The following is a 25,958-nucleotide window of genomic DNA, read 5'->3' as shown; positions in this document are numbered from 1 at the left end:
TATAACATGTACATTTTGAACCTACAATTAGATAATACATATATATATATATATATATATATATATATATATATATATATATATATCAAAGGCCACTTAAATATTTTAATGGCATTTTTTGCATTTATGCATTGCTAGTGATTATATTCTCTCAGAAAAAGTTATTTGGAAGGCTATCTAGGAAGGTAGTTTCTCCTGAATGGATATATAATAGTCAAAACAGTGTAATAGCAATTTGAAACTCATCTGAAATCTTTAATTCAATTTTATTTTGTCTTTAGGTTATAGATGATGAACTAGAAGAAAAAGATGCAAACTCACCCTGAAACCCTGTAATTTCCTTGAGGTGAATAGCATGGACTTCTGAAGAAATTTACTTAGAATTAATAAAAGATGTCCTTGTCTTCAAAGAGCTATAATTAAATGTGACAGTTATTTTTCTTTGTATTATTTGCAACGTAATTTATTTCAGTCTGATTGATATTCTGTAAATGTGACTTGTTTCCAAATAGTTTATTTTTTGTTTTTGATTTCAATACAATTCTTCTTTTGTATAAAGTATGGAGAGGCTTAAAATTATCTTTCCTCATCTGTTTTGTTTATCTCTAAATACAAAATAAGAACTAAGAAAAATTTATTTTCACATCTTGTGAATAAAATAAGAACAAACTCTTTGCTCAAAAAAACCTGTATATTCCTAGGTTGGTTTGTTTTATCTATTTTGAAGCACTGCTAGAAGTAGCTATAAATGGTTCTTGAAAATGAAAGTAGAAGGTTAAATTAAAGCAGCCAGCTGCATTCCTCAGGCCAAAGAGGGAAGAGTTTGTCTAAATTCACACCCCCTATTTCTTACTGCCACCCTTGGTTATCTTTTCTAATTCCAACCTATCTTTTGTTGAGAGTTTATGGCATAGGACACTCCCATTCTCACCTAGGTCACTTGAAGTGACCTTTGAACTCAGAGGGAGGGGTCTAGTAGAGTGATCCAAGGATCTAGTCTCAGCTCTCTTCTGTTCAACCTTTTTATCAATGATTTGGATGATATTTTATTTTTATCACATCTATAGATGATGCAAGACCAGGAAATGCTAGCTCACATACATATTGGATGAGTCAAGCTATAACAGAATGTTGGGCTGAATTACATAATGAATAATGTAAAGTCCTATACTTAGGTTCATAGCATTATAGATTTGGAGTTGGAAGAGACCTTATGGGTCACCTAACCTTAATTCCCTTATGTGGGAGGAAGCTGATGTGTTATCAAGGTTAGCCAAGGTAGCAGAGCTGGGGTTTGGACCCAGGTCCTCAGATTCCAAATCAACACCCTTTCTACTGTACCACACTACCTCCTCAAAGATTAAAAACAAAAGGAGAGGCTGGTGAAAGAGAGTCTGGTCAGTGGTTCTCATGAACAAGACCTAGGAGAAGGGTGAGGAACGTGGGGCCTCACCCTCAAGCCAAACCATTCCCCAACCCTGACTAGGGTTTTTAGTAGACTGAAATCTCAAAATGAATAGGCAGCCAAAGAAGCTTGGGGTATTTAGAAGCATCACATCCAGAAAGAGGGAGGAAGGTAACAGTCCCACTGTGTCCTGTCTCAGTCCAGTCCCAGACCTGGACAAACTGAAGGGTGGTCGACTTTCAGGGAGTGAGAAGACTAGCGACTTTGCTACACATGAACCAGTGAAAGGAATGTTTAAAGGAGACTTGGAAAATGTCAGCTGCCTTTGATGTGTAGAAAAGGGATTAGATTTGTTTTACTTGGACTTGGTAAAACTAAAAGCTAACACTGAAAGTTACAGAGGAGCAGATTTTGTTCTATTTTAAAAAGCTATTTAAGGGAAGCACTGGAAGGGAGGGAAGAAGGTTTCCACAGGTGATAAGGAAGAGATTGGTTTGTGACAGGTGATATAGAGGTAATTTGTTTTCAAGTATAGATTAGACTCTAAAGGCCCCTCCAATTCTGAGAATCTGTGATTTTTATCATGAAAGCAGCTACCTTTTCCTCTAATGGAAACCAATTTGTGCCTAAGTCCACTCACTTCGAGTTACTTAAGAGCTACCTTATGCAAACCTTTCAAAACAATACACAAAGTAGCTTGCTTAATCACAGTTTCTCCCTGTAAATATCAAGGAACTACTGAAGGAAAGGAAAGTTGTTTGGAGAATCCACATTAAGTTAACTTTACCATTAATTCTTGCATCATTTCAAGTAAGTAACTGTTGAAAGACTCATGATTTCACTGATGTGAGAAACTGCCAGGAAGGAAACTCCCATCTACCAATGTAGACCAGTAACTCCTTGGCAACTTAGAAAATTTCCTGAGGCACTGAAAATTTAAGCCTTTAGGATGTTGTGTGTGGTTTGTCCTTTGTTCTTGAAGAGGAGCATGACATCAGGGAGATGATGACATGACTTGCAATTGAATTGATTTGAGTGAGAGAGGCCTGTCCAAGATCATCAGCCTCACTTTCTGCTCCAGAGCTATCCGAATTGTCCAGTGGCCAGATATAGATCAGGAAGACTGGAGATCGCCCAGGATGCAGATGACCATGGCCCCTTTGAAGTTCTCATTTTGTGTGAGGCAACACCCATTCAGTGAACAGGCACCTTTAAGAAGTGAGTCAAAGGATGACCCCTTTAATCAAAACAAAACAAAAAAAAGGAAACCCTCTGGGTTGCACGCCAAAAGAGAAATCTTTACTATTTACATTCACTCTGAGCCTGGAGGGCCTAAAAAATAAACATTAAATGGTGCTTGGGCAGGAACCTATTGTACAATCCATGAGACATATCTTCTGCTCCCCTCCCTGCCTCCCACAGCCAGTACATAACAAGATCCTGGCCTTAAACACTATTCCTCCTGCCTATTTACAAGGCCAGCTTTCTATTCCTATTCTATTGAAATGAATCTCAAAAACTGATGGTCACTCAAGTTGTACACCTAGATCTTCAAATTAAATGGTCTTTTCCTACTGCTCATCCTTGTTGACCTCTACAGCATTTGACACAGTTGACCCTCATTTCTCCCTAGACAGCCTCTCTTCTCCATACTGCCTTCTCCTTGGTTTTCCCCCTACTTATCTTACTGCTCTTTGGTCTCCCTTGGTAGTTCGTCATTCATGTCACATCCCTTAACTTTAGACCTTGTTTTGGGCCCTTTTCTGTCTCTACTTCCTCTCACTTGTGTGTGGGATGGCTCAGGTCCCTACATAAATCAATTACTCAGAGGCCTCTCAAAGTGATGACAGAAAAGTGATTTATTCGATTCTCGAGAAGCGGGGCTCACCTGTAGGAGTAGGAAAGCCGAAGACAGAGAACAGGACAGTGATTTATATAGACCCTAACGCAAGTCCCTCCTCCCCCCACTGACCGTTATCCTCATCAGCTGAGAATATGGTCTTACATTCTAGACACGAAATCTAACCAATCCCTTTTGAAATGAAGACATCGAGGAATTATGTAAGTTTTGTCCAATCATTGAGACCCTAATACACTACACAGTTTTATATCCTTATATGGAACTATTCTATTCTAAAAATATTGTAACCTTGAGCCTTTAGGCCTTACCTCACCCCTGGGAGAAAAATTACAATCTGAGGAGTCTTCACTAAGTCTATCCCACTCACTTGGTAGCCTCATCAGTTCCCATAGGTTCAGTTGTCATCTCAGTTCAAATGAGTCCCAGAAGTATATATCCAGCCCTAATATCAATCCTGAGCTCCAGCCTGTTCAGGTAATGCTGGGGTGATCCTCTGATGCTATCAGTTTGAACCCCAACCAGTGTACTTCCCCTCAAGATGATAAATTCAGAACCAATTAAAGTCAACCAGCCTTAAGTAGCTTTTTAAAAGGGAATGTTTACTAAGGTATTAACAATAAAAAGTTGGTACAAAATGTTTCTCTGAACATATATGACACACTCTTCCACAAATACAAAGTCCAGGGGAAAGTGGTCTCAAGCTTTGGAAAGTACATGTGGAAAAGGGAAAATAGTTCACAGCTTCTGGCTACAGAAGTCCCTTTCTCTCTTCATGAGGTGCTCACAAATCTCCTCTTATTAGGCAGCTGTAGTTTCTTTGTTAGGTCCCCTGTAGAGCCATGGTTCCAGACGATCCTTGATTTCTGACCCATACATTACCATCAGTTTGTCTGGGAATATTGTGAAGATAATAATAAGAAGATGGAAAGCCCAGTATACTCATAAGTTATTCCTCCAGGCAAAAGGGAAAAGGGTAGGAGACTTAGGGCCAAAGCTGAGAATTTTCCTTTCTCCCCAGACAGTTCCTCCTTAAGGAAGTAGTAGAAAGTCAGGCTTACTCTGACCTTTAGAATTAGTCCAGTTCTCCAGCTGGGTAATTTGTGTGTCTGTGTTGCTGTAGAAGACCATACCATCAGAGAAATAATGACATGATTTGCACTTGACTTTGTTTTGAGTGAGGGAGGGCTGTGCAGGTCACCAGCTTCACTTCTCCTCCAGAGCCATCTGAATCCAGTGACCAGGTATTCATCAGGATGACTGGAGATGACCCAGGATGAGGCAATTGGGGTTAAGTGACTTGCCCAAGGTCACACAGCTAGTGAGTGTCAAGTGTCTGAGGTGAGATTTGAACTCAGGTCCTCCTGATGATGGGGTTTGGACTCTGGGAGGGTCAAAGGCTAGAAACTATCAGGAGATATCAGACAATGAAGGGTGTGGGAGGGAAGAAGGTGGGGCAATCCTGAGATCTTGATAGGGGCAATATGGGAGTGAATACAGATCTTGATACGAGTGGTCAACAAGCCTGGGGAAATGGGATTTTGATCAAGGGTGGGGGAATGCAACAGAGACCTGAGCAGAATGTAAATGAAAAACCCATGGGCTTCCAGAGACTGCTGGAACAAATGGGAAGATTAGATTTGAGTAAGCAAGGCCAGATTAAATGGGAAGATTCAAGGGGAGCTCAAGGAAGCTCCCAGAGTAGAACCCCATCACTGACTCCTGCACTGGTGCTCTATCCACTGCACTACCTAGCTTCCCAGCTGGGTAATTTAGAGACAACACCTAGGAAGTCCATATTTCCTCAGCCTATGCAAACCCTCCTTTTACAACATCACTACAGTTCAAAGGGCTTTTTGCACTTAATGTAAAACCTATGATTCATTGAGTGAACATCTTAGCATGTATCACAGGTTGGGTTGACTTGAATCAATCCAACCCTTACATTTGCATATATATGTAGGTATGTATATTTGTATATATACATGTCTCCCTATCAGGACCTTCATGCCAAGATTACGCATCTCTTTTTTTTCCTCCTTTTTTTACTATTAGGAGACACCTTGTTTTCCAGAGCTAAGGCCCAGCAAGCTGTGCCCTGACCTTGACATAACAACAATCCTTTGTGCTCACTCACCCTCTGGATGAACTCAGCCACAGCAAAATCCCAGAATTGTTTTGCACCAACCCCGCATGGTCCTAGGGCTCGGACAAACTCGTGCAGGAGCCACATTCCAGCCATGAAGTCCTGCTATGAATCAAACATCTCTTTGCCGCTGTTATCCTCATTGTGTAGCCACTGCTGTATGTATCAGGGTTGGGCCTCATTAAAGCAGGTCTCCCCCTAGAGGAGGCCCCAGAACATGTGTCTAGTTTCCCTCCTTCAGAGGAATAAAGAAATAAGTAAGAATACTTATGACCACAGTTAGCTCTTTGGCATTTTATTTCTGGGAGTTAACTGCGGTTGTGATAACTGTGTGGGCTCTTTGTTATTTTCAGAGTTAACAGTAGCTGCATGACCTCTATGACTATTTTCAGAATTGATATCCCGTATTAAGATGTATGCTCCCTGAACGCAGGGACTATTTTGCCTTTTTTTTTGTATCCCTAGCACTTTGTACTGTGTCTGGCACATAATAGGTATTTAATTAATGTTTTAGCTATTGATTATTTGATTGATAAAATGATCTCTCTACATCGCCAGAACCAGAACCAATCATTTTGGCACCTGGAGAAGGCAGCATGAAATGTATTCTTATATCCACTTTTTACAACAGATTCATGTGAAGTTGTAGGGGAGACTCTGGGACATAAGGTACCATGGAACAAGAGACCCTGGGGACACTGCCCTAGAAGTACCAGGTGGTGAGCAGAGACTGAGGGACACCATGCAGTTGTTGTTTGGGAGAGGAGCTTCAGGTGACTTTTCTCTTTTAATTAATTATTCTTATTAGATAACTAGGTGTTAAGTTCATTGATTTCTAACTGCTGAAGAAGAAATAAGCATTTATGGAATGCCGGGCACTGTGCTAAGCACTTTATAAATATTCAATTCTTACAAACAACCATGGGAGGAGATGCTATGATTTAACTTTATTTTATTATTTCTCAGTTGAGAAAACGGAGGCAGACAGAGGTTAAATAATTTGCCCAGAGTCACACAACTAGGAAGTGTCTGAGACTGAATTTGAAATTATATCTTTCCGACTCCAGGCCCAGTGGTGTACCCATAGAACCATCTAGCTGCCTCTAAGCAGTTGAAAGGGTATTGAAAGGGTATATGAGTACTTAAGTATGCCTTCAATTTCAGTGTCCTGGTGCAAAGTCTCAATCACCCCAGCCTAGTTAATGTGTCACTACAACCTGTGCCATTTTTAATAGACTGATTACTCTTTGAAATCAACCACAGAAGATGTGCTGCTGATTTATTTTTAAAATAAAAATAAGCTGCCGCCTTCTAGCTGCCTAAATGGATAGAGCACCACCTGTGGAGTCAGGACGATCCGAGTTCAAATCTGCCCTCAGATACTTGATACTTACTAGTTGTGTGACCCTAGGCAAGTCATTTAACCCCACTGCCTGGCAAAAACAACAGTAAAGCATGTTACAAATGTGAAGAGTTATTATTATTCTCGAGAGGTAGTGTGATATAATGGAAAGTAAACCAGCCATCAAAGGCTTAGGTTCAAGTCTAGCCTCTGTCACTACTGGTTTTCCCTAGTACAGGGAGTTTTCTCACTAGGGAGTTTCCTACATAGATGAAATCATTGATCTAGATGGGGAGGGGGAGGGGAAGAGGGGAAGATCTTACTGTGTTTTTAGTTCCTGTGATAAACATTTCAGTGTTGGTTTAAATATAGCTGCTGGTGTTAAAGTTGCAGCTTTAAGTGAGAAAAAATTAGGGGGGAAAAAAAACCACTTCTCAACATCTTAAATATTTTCAGATTATACCTAGATAGTGGAGGTGATGAGGTTCAGACTCTAGGAACTTCCTTGAGCTCCCCTGGAATTTCCTCACTTAACCTGGCTTTTCATACTCAAATTGTGCTCTCTGTTTCTCCTCACAGAATCTGACCTTTCATACTCAAATTGATCTCTTCCTGTATCTCCTCACAGAATCTGGCCTTTCATACACAGATCTGTGATCATTGTCTGTTATCCCTTGATTACCCTACCTGCTTCCCACCCAAACCCTCCATTGTCTATCTCCTGATAGCCTCCAGGTGTTTCCAGTCTTTGACCCTCCTTGGACTTCTCAAGACCCTTTCTAAACCCCTCCTCCCATCACCCTGGACTACCAGACCCTGCCCCCCCCATCCCTCCTATACTCTTCTGTATTTAAGTTCCATCTTGCCTCCATGAAGGTGCTCAGATGCAATCCAGCTCAGACCCTGTCTAGCTGGGATTGTATCTGGCCCACTTGTGAATACCAGCGTCACAAGTGCTTAGGCTCCTTAAGAGGCAACCCAATTAGGCGAATCCTTAATAAACTTTGTTTTCTTTGGCCTTAAGAAGGCTTGAGTCGAATTCATTCGAGCATGACCCGGACCGTCGGTATTTTGGGGTTCCCCATCACCCATAAACCTCATCAGAGGTAGATAGCAATGTTCTCTTTCCTATTAGAAACAGTTTTGCTGAGTGCACACTTTCCCCATAGTTAACATTCTTCACCAGTTCCTAGTGTATTTGTGGAATCAGTTACCACAAGACCAATAAGATAGAACTATTGAAGTTAAACAGAAGTGTTCAGATTTTCTTTTAGGGCAAAATGTGTTTTTAGCTAGATTTATCTCTCAGCATTTATCTAAAAATATATACCACTTAAAGAAGTACATGCTATTATAACAAAGTCCCCCCAAAGATCCCCATAGCATTCTGATTTCTGACTACCCCCCCAAGTCTAATATACTGTTTGGAGTTAGTATCTATGCAAATCCACCCACCCAAATACTCTGCTATACTGAGTCAGATGGCCTTGAAGTCAGAGCAAAAGACATTTGATTAAAGCAGAGTAGCAAAGAATCATCCTACCCCACCATACTACTTTATTTTCAGCTTCTATCTCCTATAGTTCCCACAGTGTTAGTAGGAGAGCAGACATACAGCAGACAATTTGTGCACCTAGAGCTATGTTTCCCTCTCCACCCCACCCTAACACACACCTTTCCCATCTTTATACCTTAGTCTACTTTGCCTCCAAGCTGCTGGACTATCTTCACAGGTGCACCTGATAATCTCTCCACAGCTGCTTTAGATAAAGCATGTAATTTCCTGGAGCTTTGTCATCCTCAGAGAGGCATTTACTCTGATGCTCCCTGCATTTTTTTAAATTTGCATCCAGGTAAATCACACTATGTTTTGCTTCAATAATTTTTTTGACAAAGAAAATGATCTCTGTTTATTTTCGCCCTCCCCTTCTTCCCCTTCGTCCACAGGTGGTACTAAAAAAAAAAATCTAGAAAAGTCTGATGTTAAAAGAATATAGGATTTTAGGAGGGTGGGAGTGTGGAGGGTAGGCCTGCGGGGAAGTAGTGTACTTCTATTAGAAATTGTGAGTTTACCAAATCCTCGCCTCTTCCAAACTTCTCTATTACTGTTACAAGTATCCCCATTCTCATGGGCACCCTACCTTGGGGTCATCCTCAGCTCCTCTCTGCTCACCCCACTTTATCCAATACCTCAAATACCTTCACAGCATCTCTGATTTAAGTCCCCTTCTCTATTCATACAGCTGCCACACTGAAGCAGACCCTCATCAACCACTTGCTTGGACTATTGTAACAGCCATCTGTTTGTGATGTGAATACAAACAGTGCCCTAAGAGTTAAAAATAATATTAAGGATTGACTTTGTGAAGCCCCTGATTTTTTTCTAATCTGAAGGAGCTCCAAAGTCTCCCAGTACCACAAAACTTCCCATGAAATTCCTTGTCCTCATCCCATTGAGGGGAATCGGATTGCCTTATCTCCCTTATCTTGTGTCATTCATAATCCTCGTCCTGTGTCTTTACCTTGCAAGATTTACCCTAGATCTCCAACCCCCATAAGGAAACCCTAAAATCTAGATGCTATGTAAGTTTGTCCCTTTTCCTGTATCATTGCCTTTGTTTAGCTTCTTGCTAAATCTCAGGCCCTCTCCTTTTGCATCAATAAAGCTCTCAATGGCTACTGAGAAGGTCTCAGTGATTTCATCCACATTTTGAACCAGCTCTCCCATCTCTCTCTTTTCAACAGTTATTCTTCCTTCCTCAAAGCTCTCCCCACTCCAGTCCAGGCTCCACTTAGCTGCTTAAGCGGTCTTAAAGAGCTGGTCTGACCCCTACTCAGTAAACTCCTCGGGTTTCTTATTACCTCCAGGCGCAAATACAAAATCCTCTGTTTGGTTTTTAAAGTCCTTCCCCTCCCCAGTTGATAAATGGTCAAAGGATATGAACAGGCAATTTTCAGAGGAAGAAATTAAAGATATCTATAATCAAATGAAAAAATTCTCTAAATCACTTTTGATTAGAGAGATGCCAATCAAAACAACTCTGAGGTACCACATCGCACCTATAAGATGGGCAAACATGACAGAACAAGAAAATGATAAATATTGGAGAGGATGTGGGAGAGTTGGAACACTAATTCATTGTTGGTGGAGCTGTGAGCTCATCCAACCATTCTGGAGAGCAATTTGGAACTATGCCCAAAGGGCTACAAAAATGTGCATACCCTTTGACCCAGCAATATCGCTACTAGGACTGTATCCCCAAGAGATCATAAAAATGGGAAAGGGTCCCACATGTACAAAAATATTTATAGCAGCACTCTTTGTAGTTGCCAAAAACTGGAAGTCAAGGGGATGCCCATCAATAGGGGAATGGCTGAATAAATTATGGTATATGAATGTAATGGAATACTATTGTGCCATAAGAAATGATGAACAAGAAGACTTCAGGGAGGCCTGGAAAGACTTATATGATCTGATGCTGAGCGAAAGGAGCAGAACCAGAAGAACTTTGTGCACAGCAACGACCACAGTGTGTGAGTTTTTTCTGGTAGACTTGGAACTTCATAATAACACAAGAACTTAAAAAAAAAAATTCCAATGGTTTTCTAAGGCAAATTGCCTTCCACACTTAGAGAAAGAACTATGGAATTCATTCGCAGAATGTAACAGATCATGTGTGTGTGTGTGTGTGTGTGTGTGTGTGTGTGTATTATGTTTTGATTTGTTATATGATTTCTTCCATTTATTTTAGTTACATAGCATGACTATAGTGAAAATGTATTCAATAGGAAAGTATATGTAGAACCTATACAGAATTATATGCTGTCTTGGGGAGGGAGGGGGGTAGTGGGGGTAGGTGTGGGGGGGTTAAAATCTTAATTTTATGGTAGCGATTGTAGAACATTAAAAAAAAATTTAAATCAAATTTAAAAAAAAATAAAGTCCTTCCCCACTTGACCCCTTCTTACCTTTCCAGTGTTCTTATACCCTATTTCATGTCCTCTGTATTCCTGGCCTTCCTATTGTCCCTCACATGTGACACTTATCCTGATTATACATTTTTAATGGCTGTCCTCCATGACTGAAATGTTCTCTCTTCTCTCCCCCGCTCTCAAGCTTCTCTGGCTTCCTTCATGATTCAATTCAAATCCCTGGGATCCTCCCTCTGCTCCCTCTGCCTTCCCTCTGGGATTTGCTCCCATTTACACTCTCTGTATCTTATACAGGCATAGCTATTTCCACATTGTCTCCCCCATTAAAGCGTAAGCTTTCTGAAAGCAGGCACCATTTATGCTTTTCTTGGTATCCCTGTTGCTGTCCAGGGTGCTGGGAACTCTGAAGTTCAAGGGCAAAAGGCACAGATCCGCCTGGAGAGAATTCTACTCAAGTCTTCTTTCAATCCAAGTAACAAGATTTATTAAAATAAGGACTGGGGTGGGTAAGATTTTGAAAATCTGCATTATTTGTTTAGCCAGTAGGTGACTGACCAGATTTTAAGACTCTGAGCAATGTAATGGGCTAAAGATGGACCTTTTATACAGAAAGACTATGGGAAGGTCTAGATGTGATCTAGGAGCAGCCCATAGTCTGGGATGTCCTAGAGGTAACAGACAAGGGGTCTAGATGGGATTAAGGGTGGGAAATAGCCTGGGGTAATCTAGAGATAACAGACAATGAAGCCAGCACAATGAAAGGACAGTTGAAAAGATTGCTGGAATGGGCCATGAGTGGGAAAGTCCAGGGGCTTTTCCTTTTTGGGACCCAGATCACAAAGACATGATCTTTTCCTTTTGGGGTTCACATCCCATGCCCATCATCCCTGGACTTAGCACAGTACCTGGTACATAGTTGGCACTTAATAAATGCAATAAATGCTTATTGACTCACTAATAAATGCAAGGAAGTCTGAAGCTAGTGGCCAAAGAATTTAAAAGAGGAAAAAGAGAATTTTAAATCAGATAAGATCAGAAAGTGAAGTTGTAGAAGGTTGGTGGTTAGAACTTACTTAAAGCCATAGAAATTCTTTAGACCTCTGGGATACTTTTATCCATCTTGTCTGACAGGACACTTCCTGAGGACTCTCCAGAATGATTTAAACAAACGTTCATGGAGTTAAAGTATCTTATTAATAAAAGACCACTGATTCCAACTTGACTCATTGGGAATATATGTCTACTAGGCTAGAAACTAGCCTAGTTTACCTTTCCTTAGTGGACTTTCTTCACATTGAAAATGGCACAAACAGGGCATGTAAGGTGTGTTATAAAGAGCCCTATACTTGAAGTCAGGAGATTTTTTTAAATTCTGTCCTCATTTATAATCCTTATTGGCTATGTGACTATGACTTAGTCTTAGTCTTATGGTCTGAACCTCAGTTTTCTCATCTGTAAAATGCGCCCAATAATTTCTGTACTTACTTGTCAAAGTTGTGATGAGAAAAAACCCTTTATAAATCCTGAAGCACTATAGAAAAGTGAGATTGTAGGAGAAATATTTTTTAAACTTGCAAAAGGACTATTCTCCAAGCCCTTAACTTCTATACATAAAGGGTAAACTGGTGCTACATATATATCCATTAATTCAAGTTCCCAAAGGACCTCTACAGGAAGCCTAGTTTGAGTTACTTGCAAGTAATGAAATTATAAATCTTTTAAAATATTACAATTCAGATTTTTAAGGCATTCAACTTGACCTTTCTCAAAATTAGTCTGAATTAGCATAATCACATTTAATTTTGCTCCTAATTAGAGAATAATTTGAACCTAAATGTCCAGGGTGTTTTGCAAAGCAATAATAATAATTTAATTAAACCAGTTCCTTTAATTTGTATAAAAGGACAAATAGGCCCTGCTCGGAAGTTTCCTCCATCAAGCCTTTCTTACTTGATCTCTTCTTCCTCTATATCTCTCTGTGCTTTGTTTATTCAATATAGTTGAATAAACATTTATTAAATACCTACTATGTGCAAAGACTTTTAATTAGTCACACCAAATCCTGCCCTCAAGGTCATCACAATCTAATAGGGAAATTTAAGGACACAAATATCTATGATCCAGGGGAGTTGAGGGGAAAAGATGGTTTCTGACAAAGTATTGTTAAGTTTGAGCAATCCATCAACAAGTTTATTAAGCACTTACTATGTGCTAAGCATGGTGCTAAGTGTTAGGCATGCAAAGAAAGGCAAAAACATAGTTCCTGACCTCAAAGAGCTCCCGTTCCAAAGGAGGCAACAACATGAAAATAAGTTATATTCATTTTAAATGGGAGGTAATCTCAAAGTAATGCAGGAGGTGGGAGACAGGAGGAACAGTAAGGAGCTGGGGAACTGAGACTGGGGAGAGGCCTTTTGCCATAGGTGGGATTTGACTTGAGTCTTTAAGGAACCCAGGTATGACAAATTCGGTTGTAAGGATCAAGATTTCCCAGGCAGGGTCAGGGATCTAGCCCAGGAAAAACTGCCCACTGCTTCCCTGGTAGTGTGCCCTTACGAAGATCCACATGAGATGCCCCTTAGTACAGCAAACCCCTTTTCATTGAAAGAACTCAGAAACAGAGTAGGCGGAGGAAGGCATTTATTACCTTCTCGAGAGCAAGATGGTGTGGTGCTCACTAGGAACATACACCAATAGAGAGGCAGGAGTGAGGTTACACAGTTCTCTCCCTCCTAGGGTCAGGGTGAGTCAAATTTCTCAAATTCCTTTCCCTACATTCCCTCTGTATGTAGATTATGTAGGTGTGATCATGAGGGTACATGTGTCCATGTATGACCCCTTAGGCTTGAACTGATTTTTCCAGTTTAATCTTTCTTGTTCCCCTGGCCCACAATGGTCTTTGTCTTAGTAAAATAAAATAAGTGAACTTCCCCACAACTCCAGATTATTTCCCAATAACTTTTGTGGAAGCAAAACAAGATACCATAATATTTCTTCTTACACAGGTAAGTCAGAAGATAGAGGTCATGAGGAGCTAGCCAATGAAAAGACATAGAGTCAGAGATAGAGCATCATGTGCAAAGAACTACAAATAGGGAATTGTAGCAGGATCACAGAGTATGCAGAGGAAAATTACGTGTAAGAAACCTGGAAAGGTAAAAGAGTTTCAAGGAGAAAATTTTCAGTTGGCAGAGGGAGAAGGAAGGGATTTAGAAAAGGCTACATGCAGGAGGTGTCATCTTTGAGACACAGAGTTTCAACAAAAACGGTTATAAAGGTATCCATTTCATACATGGAGGGGTAGGGACATGGAGCCAAGGCATGAAGATGAGAAAATATAAATATAAACTATAAGAATGGAGACTTGGGAATAATCTAATGTGGCTAAAATACTATATATATGTGCACATATATACACACACATGCATATTCATATAAGTGTATATACACATAATTATATATACATTGTGTACGCATATTTCATATACAGGTGTGTGTGTGTGTATGTGCGCGCGCGCGTGTGTGTATAAGTACTTTCTGTCGACTTTTCATCATTTGTTGTTCATCCTTCATTTCTGAAGAGGACTGATGATATCACGGGGGTGATATCTTGACTTGCATGTGAACTGGATTTAAGTGAGGCAGAGTTTTACAAAGTCCTTAGCCCTACTCTTTCTTCTAGAGTCTTCTACAGAGCACCTATCCTTCATGGTTCTTCCATTTAAGAGGAGGAAGTCTTCACATGCTTGGGTTAGACATCCCCATAACTCACTGACTAGTCGGTTACTCTCAACCTGTTGTAGCCCATCTGCTGAGACATTATTACTGGGGTATAGCTTCTTGGAGCCATAGGTGAGAGGCTGCTCAAATGCCACCTCTTTAGTGAATGCAATCTTTCCTCCCTGATGTATCTCATAACACTTTTATTGGACCTCTCTTTTACATTTAGCCTATATTCTGTATCAGTTTTTTGTGTATGTTCCACCCCTACTCACTCGTAAGCACCTACTAGGTGTCAGGCATTGTGCTAAGCACTAGAAACAAAAAGACAAAAAAAAAGTCCCTTCTTTCAAGGAGAAGACAACATGCGAACAGCGATGTGCTAACAAGCTATATATGGAAAATTGGAGATAATCAACCGAGAGAAGGCACTGTAGAGAGAGGCTTCCTATAGAAGCTTGTATTTTGGTTGGGACTTGAAGGAAGCCAGGAGGTAGAGATGAGGAGAGAGAACATTCCAGGCACAGCTGGAGAAAATCCCTGGAGTAGGGAGATAAGAGGAAATTCAAGGAATACAGTAAGATCAGTGTCACTGGATTCCACAGTAAGCAGGGGTAAGGTATAAGAAGAGACTGGAAAAGGATGGGTGAGGGCAGGTTACAAAGGATTCTGAATGCCAAACAAAAATCTATATTTGATCCTAGAGATGATAAGGAGCTCCCCCAAGTTTATTGAATGGAGTGAGGAGTATGTGACAATTTGACAGCTGAATGGAGGATAAACTCCAGACTTGAAGCAGGAAGACCAACCAGAGAGTTATTACAATAGTCCATGCGTAAGGTGATGAGGCAGAGGTAACTGTCCCAGAGTGGTGGCAGTTTCAGAGGAGATAAGGAGGCACATAGGAGATGTTACAAAAGTAGAATCAACAACTGACTGCATATGGAGGGGCAAGAAAGTGAGAAATTGAAGATGATACTTGGGTTGTGAGTCTGGGTGACTGAAAGGGTGGTGGTACCCTCAAAAGTGATAGGAAAATTAGGAATGGGGAGGCAGTGTGGGGTGACAGATAATTCAGTTTTGGTTATGTCATTTTTAAGATGTCTACTGGACAACCAATTCAAGATGTCCAATAAGAGACTGGAGATAAAAGTCTGGAAGTTAGGACTGGACAAGATATGAAAATCCTGGGCATTGAGGGAATAATGGAATCAATGGGAGCCAATGGTGAAAGAATAGAGAAGAGACTTGGGACATACCCATAAGGAAGAACAATACTGAAAAAGATCCAGGGAAAGAGACTGAGAAGGAACTATCAGATAGAAAGGAGAAGAAGGATAGGGTTGTGTCGCCCAAACCTAGAATAAAGAATCAAAGACAAAAGAGCGATCAACAAATATCAAAGACAACAGAGGTGAAAAAGGATAAGAAATGAGAAAAGGCTGTTAGGTCTGAATCACTGGGAACTTTGGAGACAGCAGTTTCAGTTGAATGATGGAATTGGAAGTCAGACCAAAGATAATTAAGAGTGAGAGGAAAGGAAATGAAAACAAGTGCTTGATAAATTGCTTGTTTAATTGGGGTCATAGGGTTTAGGGCTAAAACCTGGTAAACAATCAATCAACAAACATTTATCAAGCACTTACAATGTGCCAGACACTGTGCTAAGGATACAAAGAAAGGCAAAAAACAGTTCCTAGGAGCCAGCCTTCTAATTGAGAAGACAACATAAAAACAACTGTGTGTACAAGATGGTGGGGTAAGGGGGTGGCAGTAAAGAAGAAGGGAGACCAAGTGAAAAGTAAGTAAAAATGTGCAAAAGTCCTAACATAATGTCCTGCACCAGAGGCCCACGTCAGGGGATTATTAGTATGTAGAAGAAAGGAAGCCAAGCTTTCAAGATATATTTGATATTGGACTGGTAGGCAAGAGGATCCACAGATAGGGAGGACTTTTGAAACTTAGATGGGATTTGATGAGAATACTTTACAGCTATATAATTTTGCTTTGAAAGAAATAGACAAAATGAGACCTAGAAACTTCCATGGGGGGCGGGGGTGGGGGGGGAGGGGTTGGGCAGTGACTTAATGTCTGGGAAAAAGTCTATTTAAGAAGGTAGTATTTGACCTGAGTCTTGAAGAACACCAGGGAAGCCAGGAGGAAAAGATGAGAGGCTTTAAAAGCCAAAACAGAGAATTTTTATATTTAATCCTGGAAGTAACAGGAAAGAAACACTGGAGCTCATTTCGTCTAACCCTCTCATTTTACAGAAACTGAGGTTGAGGTACTAGAAATGTCTTGCCCAAAAGTCACTCAGGTAGAGAGAATGGAAGGGCAGGTAGGTAGCACATGAACAGAGTGTCAGGTCTGGAGTGAGGAAGACTTATCTTTCTGAGTTCAAATCTGACCTCAGATACTTCCTGGCTTTGTGACCCTGGGCAAGTCACTTAACGCTGTTTGCCTCAGTTTCCTAAACTGGAAAATGAGTCGGAGAAGGAAATGGCAAATATGAGATCACAAGAGGTAGACACACTGAACAACAAAGAAATGAGACAGAAGTCAACCCCAGGTCTCCTGACTTCAAATTTGGTGCTTTTAATTCTACGTTGCACTGAATTGAATTAAAAGGAATCCCAGGTAATAAAAACAACAGTGCAAATAAACTTTTTTTAAAAATTAAGTTTGTGAAAACATTCCCTTGTGTGGAGTAGCTATTTTCAAGAATAAGGAATGTTAGCAGATTCAGAGTTGTGGACCCACAGGTATTTTTAAACTACAGCCTTAGGAAAGGTATGTACTGCTAAACGTTCTCAAGCAATATACTTTCCTTATGTGACCCTGAAGCCATATTTTCAGTGATCATTAACCAAAAAATTATATGACCAAAGGATACCTTGTAGAGTGTTGAAAAGGCTGCAGATTGTTAATGAAAGATTCACATTTGGCCAGATGTGAATCTCCCAGCCTTAAGCATTTCTAGTACTAAACAAAGCTACCTATAGTACATTTTTTTTTGTACCACAGGGTCAGCTGGTTTTTCTAGGAATTTGCCTTATTTTCTTTAAAGCACTCTTGCCACAGTCAAGCTTTCAAGATATACTTGATATCAGGCTGGTAGGTAAGAGTATTCACAGGTAGGGAGGACTTTTTAAATTTAGATAGGATTCAATGAGACACTTTACAGCTAATTTTGCTTTGAAAGAAATAATCAAAGTGAGAACTAGAAACTTCCTTCTCTTCCAAATACAGTTCTGATTGATCTAAATTCTTTTTTCCTGACCGTTCCCATGCTACTGCAGGACACAAAAGATTGCTGTTGTTCAATCTCATCCAAGTCTACGTGACCCCATGGACCAACTGTTTCTTGACAAAGATACTGGATTCTCTAGTGGATTAAGGCAAACAGAGGTTAAGTGACTTGCTCAGGATCATACTGCTAGTGAGTGTCTGAGGCCAGATTGAAATTTGGGTCTTCCTGACTCAGGAAGTTCAGCACCCTATGCACTGAATCCCACATAACTGCCATTGCCTAGGTAACTGCCATAGACTAGGAAGGTTGATGGAAGCCCTATTTTGGAGGACTTTAATACCAGTCTGATGATTTTGTGTTTTATCCTAGAGCTGAAATAGTCAGTGGAGTTTTTTGAATTTGTTGAGTTCAGTTCAATTCACTTAGAAGATTTATGTGCTGCAGTGGAAAGATTCCTGGACTTGGGAATTAGAATATCTGGAATTGAATTTGTGTACTTTTACTTACTAACTTTGTCAAAATACTTCACCTCATTTTCCTTATCTGTACCTTAAATGCCTTATTTGTGAAACAAAGGGATTGGACATATCAAGGTTCTTAACCTAGAGTCAGTGAACTTATTTTTCATATACTTTGATAACTGTATTTCAAACGGATTGGTTTCCTTCATAATCCCATATATTTTATGTTAATTAATTAAATGCAACATATTATATTTAAAAATATTATTTTGAGAAGTGGTCCCTAGGTTTTACTAAACTGTGTAAGAAAGCTAAAACACAAAAATGGTGACCAAAAAAAAACCACCCCCTGGAGAGGTGATCCTTAAAGTTCTTTCCAGTGATTGTGGGATTCTGTGAGTTGGACCTCCTTATCTTAGATCAGGTCCCTAAACTCTGTCTTTCATGTTTCCTCTGTAGTACTTAGCCACATAATATAGTCTCTTGTCCTTTGGTCCCTCTGAGTCCTGTGTGCTCAAGTTATATATACCCTGGGGCTTTTGGTTGGTCTATCCCTGAATTTTTTCATTCCCTCTAAAATAGTCTGATGCTACCCTGTCACAGGATCAGCTTCCAAAATACTGTTAATTATTGGGCCTTGCTGGGTAAACCTGGAAAGGCCTAATAACTGAAGTTGCCATGGATTCAATGATCATCTGCTTGCTGAGGATTCTCAAATCTATTCAATGAGCCCTAATCTCTCTGAAGACCTCCAATCTCTGCTCTCCATCTGCCCATTGGATATCTTGAACCATAGAATGTACCATAGACATCTCAAACACATTCCCAACTCTTCCCTCCTCCAAACTTCCATAGTCCTATGGTACTTCCATCTTTCCAGCCTATGTGTCATCCTCCACTCATTCTCTCACCCCTCATATTCAGTCTGTTGCAAAGATCTGTTAGTTTTACCTTTATAACAGCTCTCTTATATGTCTCCTCATATCTGATACTACTACCATCTTAGTACAGGTTCTCATCATCTCAAGCCTAGACTGTTTGTAGTATCCTGATGATTAGTCAGCCTGCCACAAATCTTTTCGCACTTCAATCTATGCTCTACTCAGCTGCCAGAGTGGTCTTCCAAATATGACTATGTCACACACATACCCCTAGCCCCCATTTAATAAAATCCAGTGGCTCTCTATCATGTCTGGGATCAAATATAAAATCTTCTGTTTAGAGTTTAAAGTCTTTCTTAATCTGCTCCCTCCAGTATTTTAATGCCTCACTCATTCCCTACTTATTCTTTGATCCAGCAAGACTGATCTCCTTGCTTTTCCTGGAGTAAGACACTCCATCCTTCAGCTCCTTGAATTTTCATTGGCTGTCTTTCATTCTTGCAAAGTTCTCCCTCCTCATCTCTGCCTCCTGAGTTTCCTGGTTTCCTTCAAGTCCCAGTTAAAATCCTACCTTCTACAAGAAATCTTTCACAATCCCGCTTCATTCTGAGGGGAGAGGGGAGGAATGCTTTGCCTTTCCTCTCTTGATTATTAATCCTGTATATATCTTGTATGAAGTTGTTTACATTTTATCTTCTGTGAGTTCCTTGAAAACAGGCAACTTTCTTTGCATCCCCAGTGCTTTATACAATGTCTGCTACATAGTAGGTGCATAGTAAGTTCATTAATTGGCTGACAACTAGATGGCTCAGTGGCTAAAACACCTTGGCTGGAGTCAGGATGACCTGAGTTCAAATTTGGCCTCAGACACTAACTCTTTTACCTTGGGCAAGTCGCTTAATTCTGTTTACCTCAATTTTCCTCCTCTGTAAAATGAAGTGGACAAGGAAATGGCAAACCACTCTAGGATCTTTGCCAAGAAAACCCCATATGGGGTCATGTAGAATCAGACACCACTGAAAAGCAATCGAACTACAATAATCCACTGATGAATCAGATGTCACTGAACAAGTGAACAACAACAACCCACTGACAGAAGCTTCACCACAGCTTTGATTTGGGATCAAAAGCCAACGTTTCCATTTTGAATGTGTAGTTGCTAATCTTGCATGTGCTAATAGTCCTTGATTGCTTTTTATCATAGCTAATTAAATATTATAACATACATTCAAATTTAGGATATAATTCTGATACCTACTGTTCTGTCTTTGTCCTTGGTCTCTCTGGAGCATTTGGTTTTGGGGTTTTGTTTGTTTTGGTTCTTTCTATCCCCTTGGGATTTTTTGTGTGTTTTTTATTGTGAACTTATTAACCATCAACACAAATATTTCAGTCTACAAGAGCTCTCTCAGTTGGCTGCACTTAGTATCTGTGGGTATGACTGTCTCTCTCTGCCTGGCTATGAGCTAATCGCAACCTCTCCATTTTTCTCCAAATTTGTCTCCATTGAATAGCACCTTTTACTGCCCTTCTTGTTTTTATCTCTTTGGTCTTGTCCTCTCTGTACACTAAATTAGAGTTATAGGATTTAAAGCTGAAAGAAACTTTAGAGATCACTTAGTCCCAAACCTTCATTTTACAGATTATGGAACTGAGGCTCAGAGAGTGACTTTCTTTTCTGTTCCTTTTCTTGATTGTCTTTGGGTTGGGGAAAGTCTTTTTCAAGTAAGACCAATTGTAGTAAACTCTGGAAATCTTATGAAGTGGTATCCATCTGCAAGCTGTATCACCATGTATCTGGAAGTTTGGAAGGATTATTCATTTGCTTTTTTCCCCCATCTGTTTGTGAACATACTTTTCCTCAGACTCTTTAGCACAGGGCACTGTAAGATATTGAAAAAGAAGGATGCTTGAACCTTCCAAAGTCAGTAGGATTTGGGACTGTGAATTCTGCCTAAAGCACTCTTGTAAGCTGAGGCCAACAAATGTTTAACTGGATGGAGAATGTATCCTCATTTTAAGTAATTTAATCATAGAATGTCCAGAGAACTTACTCAAATAAATTAATTGGAGGTGTAAACTAGGACTGAACAAGTCAATCATTTTGAGAGTGTTAAAAACACGCTTGACAAACAAAAAGATATCAAGGAAATTTTATTATAGCAGAGTTCAGAGGAATTAAACACTTTGGCCAAAGCTGACTCCACCCCTCTTCAGGAGGAGGGAGTGCCTTCTTACATTCATTCCCCTTGAAGGAAAGGGTAGCTCCCAAGTAAGGCTACAGGAAGACTACAATTTGTTCAAACCAGTGCAAGCCCTCTTATACTGTCCTGAATTTTGGACTTCTAGTCACATTGGCCATGTGACTTCATGTTCCCCTCTCTGATAGGCTTTCCCTCAAACAGCTCATCAAGCCTGTGCACGAGTTTCTGACCTTTAATCTGACTGTGCTCAGTCACAACTCTGATCACTTAAAGCTGGGAATTTTAACCTGTGGAAAACCTTGCTTTACACAAGAGGATTAAAATGTTTTGATTATTAAATAGATGACAAACACACAGGAAATATTTTGTCAGTCAATAATCAAGAAACATTAGCTAAATGCTGATATATGCCCTGGTACATGTAAAGAAAGATGAGAAAGAAAGAAAAAAGAAAGTCCCTCTCTTCAAGAGTTCACTAGTTGAGGAGACAACGTACAAACAAATACATATGTATATATGTATACAAGCAAGATACATACAGTGTGAACTTATAGGGAAGCTTAGAAAAGTAGTGGGAGGTTAGGGACAATGCGAAGTCTTAGAAAAGTCTCTTGCAGAAGGTGAAATTCAAGCTTAGTCTTGAAGGAAGCCAGGAGGTAGAGATGAGAAAGGAGATCATTTTAGGCATGGCACTTAGGCAGCTAAAATGCATTGAGTTGGAAGAAGGAGGGACTTCTGTGAGGAGAAGCAAAAAACCCTGTATAGTTAGATTGTAGAGTTTATGGCAGGAAGTAAAGCAAGAAGACTGAAAATTTAGGAAGGATGTGAAGGACTTTTAAGGACCCCTCTCCCTGTCCCTCTTTCTCCTTCCTCTTCTTAACACTGTTCTTGCCATACCTTCTCAGGAAATCACTTTCTAAAAGCTTATGTAATTCAATGAGTTGATAATGGAACCACGCTGATGGGGCCTTAGAAGCTATAGTTTTAGAAACTACTTTCTCAGAGTTACTTCTTGACTGTGATTAAGTAGTGGTAAATAAACAACCTCTGGAGACCCAACCTACGAGTCAGTGCCTAGGTAGAGGAGAAATGGTCCCAGAATTTACACAAAAATCAAAGTTCTTAATCTGCTCCAAAAGGTCCCTTTAACTTATAAAAATCATTAGGGTTTGGACTGCTCTTATATTGGAAAGTGTCAAATTGCTAGCTTTATTACTTTAGGTGTTGTCTGGAATGTAGAGCAATTACCCACTCCCATGTCTGAACTAGTAAACCACAATAAATATAAAGCAGGGATTTTTACTCCTGACAGATCACATTTTGTGGAGTCAAACTCACCTTTATGTACTATATGTTCTGTTCTGACCAAAAGTAATTAACTACTAGCTCTTTCTGGGTCTTGCCCTGATGATTTTCACTTCTGAGGATTCACATAGATCATCTTCTGGAGTCTTTAGGATTCATGGCCTTTTCCTCTCTCCTGTTCAAGCTCTTCCTTCAAAACAGAGCTCTATTTCCCCCCTCAATCATCAAGGCTTTCCTGTTGTCCCTCAGCAGAAAGGAATTGTGTGGGACAAAAAGACCCTTACTCAAAATCTTAAATAAAGGAAGAGGCTTTTCAATAAGAACAGAAAGAAAAAGATTTATTACAATTCTTGAGAAAGGGATATCCTTCCACCAGGTCAGGGAATCTGGTGGAGGGAGGCAACTTACAAAAATTGAAGCACAATTTTTATACCCTAACACAGAGAATCTCATCTCCTCACTATCCCACCTCTCCATTGGCTGGGAGGTGGGCTCACAATCTAAGTGCGGAAAAACTAGACAAACCCCAGGAAATCTTCACCTATCCCAACACAATTACCTCATCTAATATCTACCTTAACTGCTGATGTGGCTTTAGGAAAGAGGGGAGGGGGAGAAGCAGGACCTGGTAGTGTTGATGTGGCAACAGTACAACAAACAATGGGGAGACTTGAGTAACTTCCAAGTTTCTGGTACAGCCCACAGTACTTTCACAAAGAAAGCTGGTAGCTGGTAAGGGGTGGGGACCGACTGTCCACAAGCCCTGGATACCTGAAACTCAGATATCCAAGGAGAGAGGCCTTATGGAAGAGAAATTTCATTCAGAAAATCCAATATTCCCCATATTTTTATTATGAAAATTCTTCACAGTCTCCTCATCTCACTCAGAATTTATCCCTATAAAAATTTTCCTGGAGCACTTTTATTGGATCTCTCCTTTGTCCCTATTGCATACAATCTTTTATTGTACTTATGTGCAATTACCCTCCACTAGAGTGTTCCTCTGATACTTCATTCCTTTATGGAGATGAGTCTAGGCTCTAGAAGGCCATGCTTGTAGACTCCAGGAGATCCTACTAAGCTAAGAAGGCTTTTGGTTTGGGCTGATGTGTATTTGACAGCCAAGGTCAAGTGTAAATCCAGACAGGTTCATCAACAACTAGGTTGGTTGTCAGGGTGATGAACTCATCAGCCATAGAAAATATGTCTTATTTAGCATGGCAAGGAGTTGTGACCTGCACCTGTAATAGGATCAGGCATACTGATGAAATTGCAGATTCTTAAGGTATTTAAGTAAGTTTACATGATATTTTATCTCACCTAGTAGTTTGTAAGGGACCTGAGTGTAAGGTCTACATTTGATGGGGCACAGGCTCTGGGAACTCCCTTGAACTCTCCTTGAATCTTCCCACTAGATCTGGCATTCCCTTGAGGCCATAGGCCTTTTATTATCACTAAGCTACTTCCTATCCTTAGATCCTATTGTTGAAGAGAGATGAGAGAGCTGGTTCAATATGTGAATGAATTCACTTAGACCTTCTCTGTAGCCATTGGAAGCTTTATTGATGCAAAATCAGGGGGACTGAGACTTAGCAAGGAGCTAAACAAGGGCAGTGATATAGGAAAAGGCCCAGACTTATACAGGATGATTTTAGAGTTCCTTGTGGGGGTTGGAGATCTAGGGTAAATCCTGCAAGATAAAGAAGTCTTACAAGACAAAGGCACAGGCTGAGGACTATGAATGAGACACAAGATAAGGAAATCCTATTCCCCAGGATGAGGTGGGGACAGGGAATTTTATGGTCCAGGATAAGGGGAAGTTTTGTGGTAAGCAGGAGACTTTAGGGCACCAAGGTCTTCACAAAGTCAATCAATATTATTTTAACTCTTAGGGCACTGTTTCTATCCACATCACTATCAAATCCCATTCTCTTGGTTTCTGAAGTCCCCCCTCTAGTCTTCTAGTCACCTTAGTCTATTGGTCACTCCCATCGAGATCCTCCCTGGATTCTTCCTCCAATCACCCCAGACTACTTGCTCACCTCTAGATCCCTACCACAGCGTTTCTGTATATACGATCAATGTTGCCTCTATGAAGGTGATCAGATTCACTTGGGCGCTTGTCAATACAAGTGTCACAGGGGCGGAGATTCGATCTGGACTGCTTTCGTTAGCCTTACAAAGGCTCAGATTGAAAGAAGACTTGGGTCAAATTTGTTTGGGCTGGACTTTTGTGTCTCTGTTGAAGGGTCCCAGCACTCCTAAACCTCAATACATTCATGCTCATCTTTTTGTCCCCAGCATGCCTCACACATTATAGGAGCTTAATAAATACTATGTGTCAGACCCCGTATTAGCCACCAGGGATACAAATACAAAGAATGAAACAATCTGTACTCTCAGGGAATCTACATTGTTACTTTAAAATGAATTGAAAGTACCAGATTTTCAGATGTCCCAAGGTATCAACCTGTTTATTACTCAAGGATAATGTAAGCAATAAAACAGAAAACATTAGTATCACTTGAAAACATTCAACCTTATTAAAGAACAACTAAATTAAAATTAAACAATTAATTAAAATGAAAACAATTTTGAACTGTTACCTCACACTTACTAAATTGGCAAAAGTAATTAAAAGCCATGAAACCAAATATAAGAGGGGTTGTGGAGAAACTGATTATAATCGCTGATTACTGGTGGCATTGTCAACTTGTAGAATGGTTTTGAATGGCAACTCACCAATACAAAGTAAAAGAGGAACCTTTGAATTGGGAATATATCCTGAAAGAGGTATCAAGAAGCAGAAAAAGAATTTTCTACTCAAAGAACTTCCTGATTCTTTGGATGTAATTGCAAACAAAAAACCAGGAAATCCAACAATAGGGAAATAGTGAGATAAATTGTTACACATATAAATAAATGTGTACACAAAGATATATGAGTACATATAAAGATGTGAGTACACAAGATATTAACATATAAATATGAGTACACATAAATATAAACACGAAAATGGGAGTACAAATAAGTACAAAGATATCTGGAAAAACTTTTAGGAAATAATATTAAGCAGTCAATTAACAAATATTTATTAATTGCTTACTATAAAGCTAGGCACTTTGCTAGGCATTGGGGATACAAATGCAAGCAAAAAGAGAGTCCCTGGGCTAAAGTAGCTTACATTCTAATGGAGAAGACAAGGCATGAAAGAAAACATGGTGGCAAAAGTGATAGTGTAGTCCAGAGGAGGGTAAGCTGGTGGGAAATGAAGAGATGCCTGGCCTGGCACCCTCCTTTAATGGAGGTTCTAGGAGGAGCTCTCCAATCAAAAAGAAGAGGTAGGGCTTCTAAAGTAGGGCTTCCAGGGCTGAAATGAACCTTTCAAGATGAAGAGGTGTCTGAAGAGGGAATGGTGGAAAAATCCAGAAGAATGCAGCCTGGGGTGGGGGG

At 40.1% G+C, this 25,958-nt stretch overlaps 1 protein-coding gene and 1 long non-coding RNA gene across 3 annotated transcripts in view; both read left to right on the top strand.

Moving 5' to 3' along the window:
• The window catches only part of NFU1 (NFU1 iron-sulfur cluster scaffold), a 42,992-nt gene extending 42,306 nt beyond the window's left edge, over window positions 1-686 (top strand). For both annotated transcript variants that reach the window (XM_072635326.1, XM_072635328.1), the window contains exon 8: window positions 282-686. In XM_072635326.1, coding sequence (XP_072491427.1) covers window positions 282-326 — 45 coding nt within the window. In that variant the 3' untranslated portion in view covers window positions 327-686. The remainder of the gene's footprint in view (window positions 1-281) is intronic.
• Window positions 687-2,486: 1,800 nt separating this feature from the next.
• On the top strand, window positions 2,487-5,687 carry LOC140520896 (uncharacterized). The gene is made up of 3 exons (XR_011972696.1): window positions 2,487-2,623; window positions 4,485-4,604; window positions 5,319-5,687. It is a non-coding gene; the product is annotated as an uncharacterized lncRNA (long non-coding RNA).
• The last annotated feature ends 20,271 nt before the right edge of the window (window positions 5,688-25,958 follow it).

This window comes from Notamacropus eugenii, chromosome 1 (genome assembly GCF_028372415.1).
Source record: "Notamacropus eugenii isolate mMacEug1 chromosome 1, mMacEug1.pri_v2, whole genome shotgun sequence".
In the NCBI taxonomy this organism is placed as follows: Eukaryota; Metazoa; Chordata; class Mammalia; order Diprotodontia; family Macropodidae; genus Notamacropus; species Notamacropus eugenii.
The sequence above is the reverse complement of the archived record's forward strand: the minus strand, read 5'-3'. Positions and strand labels throughout refer to the sequence as shown.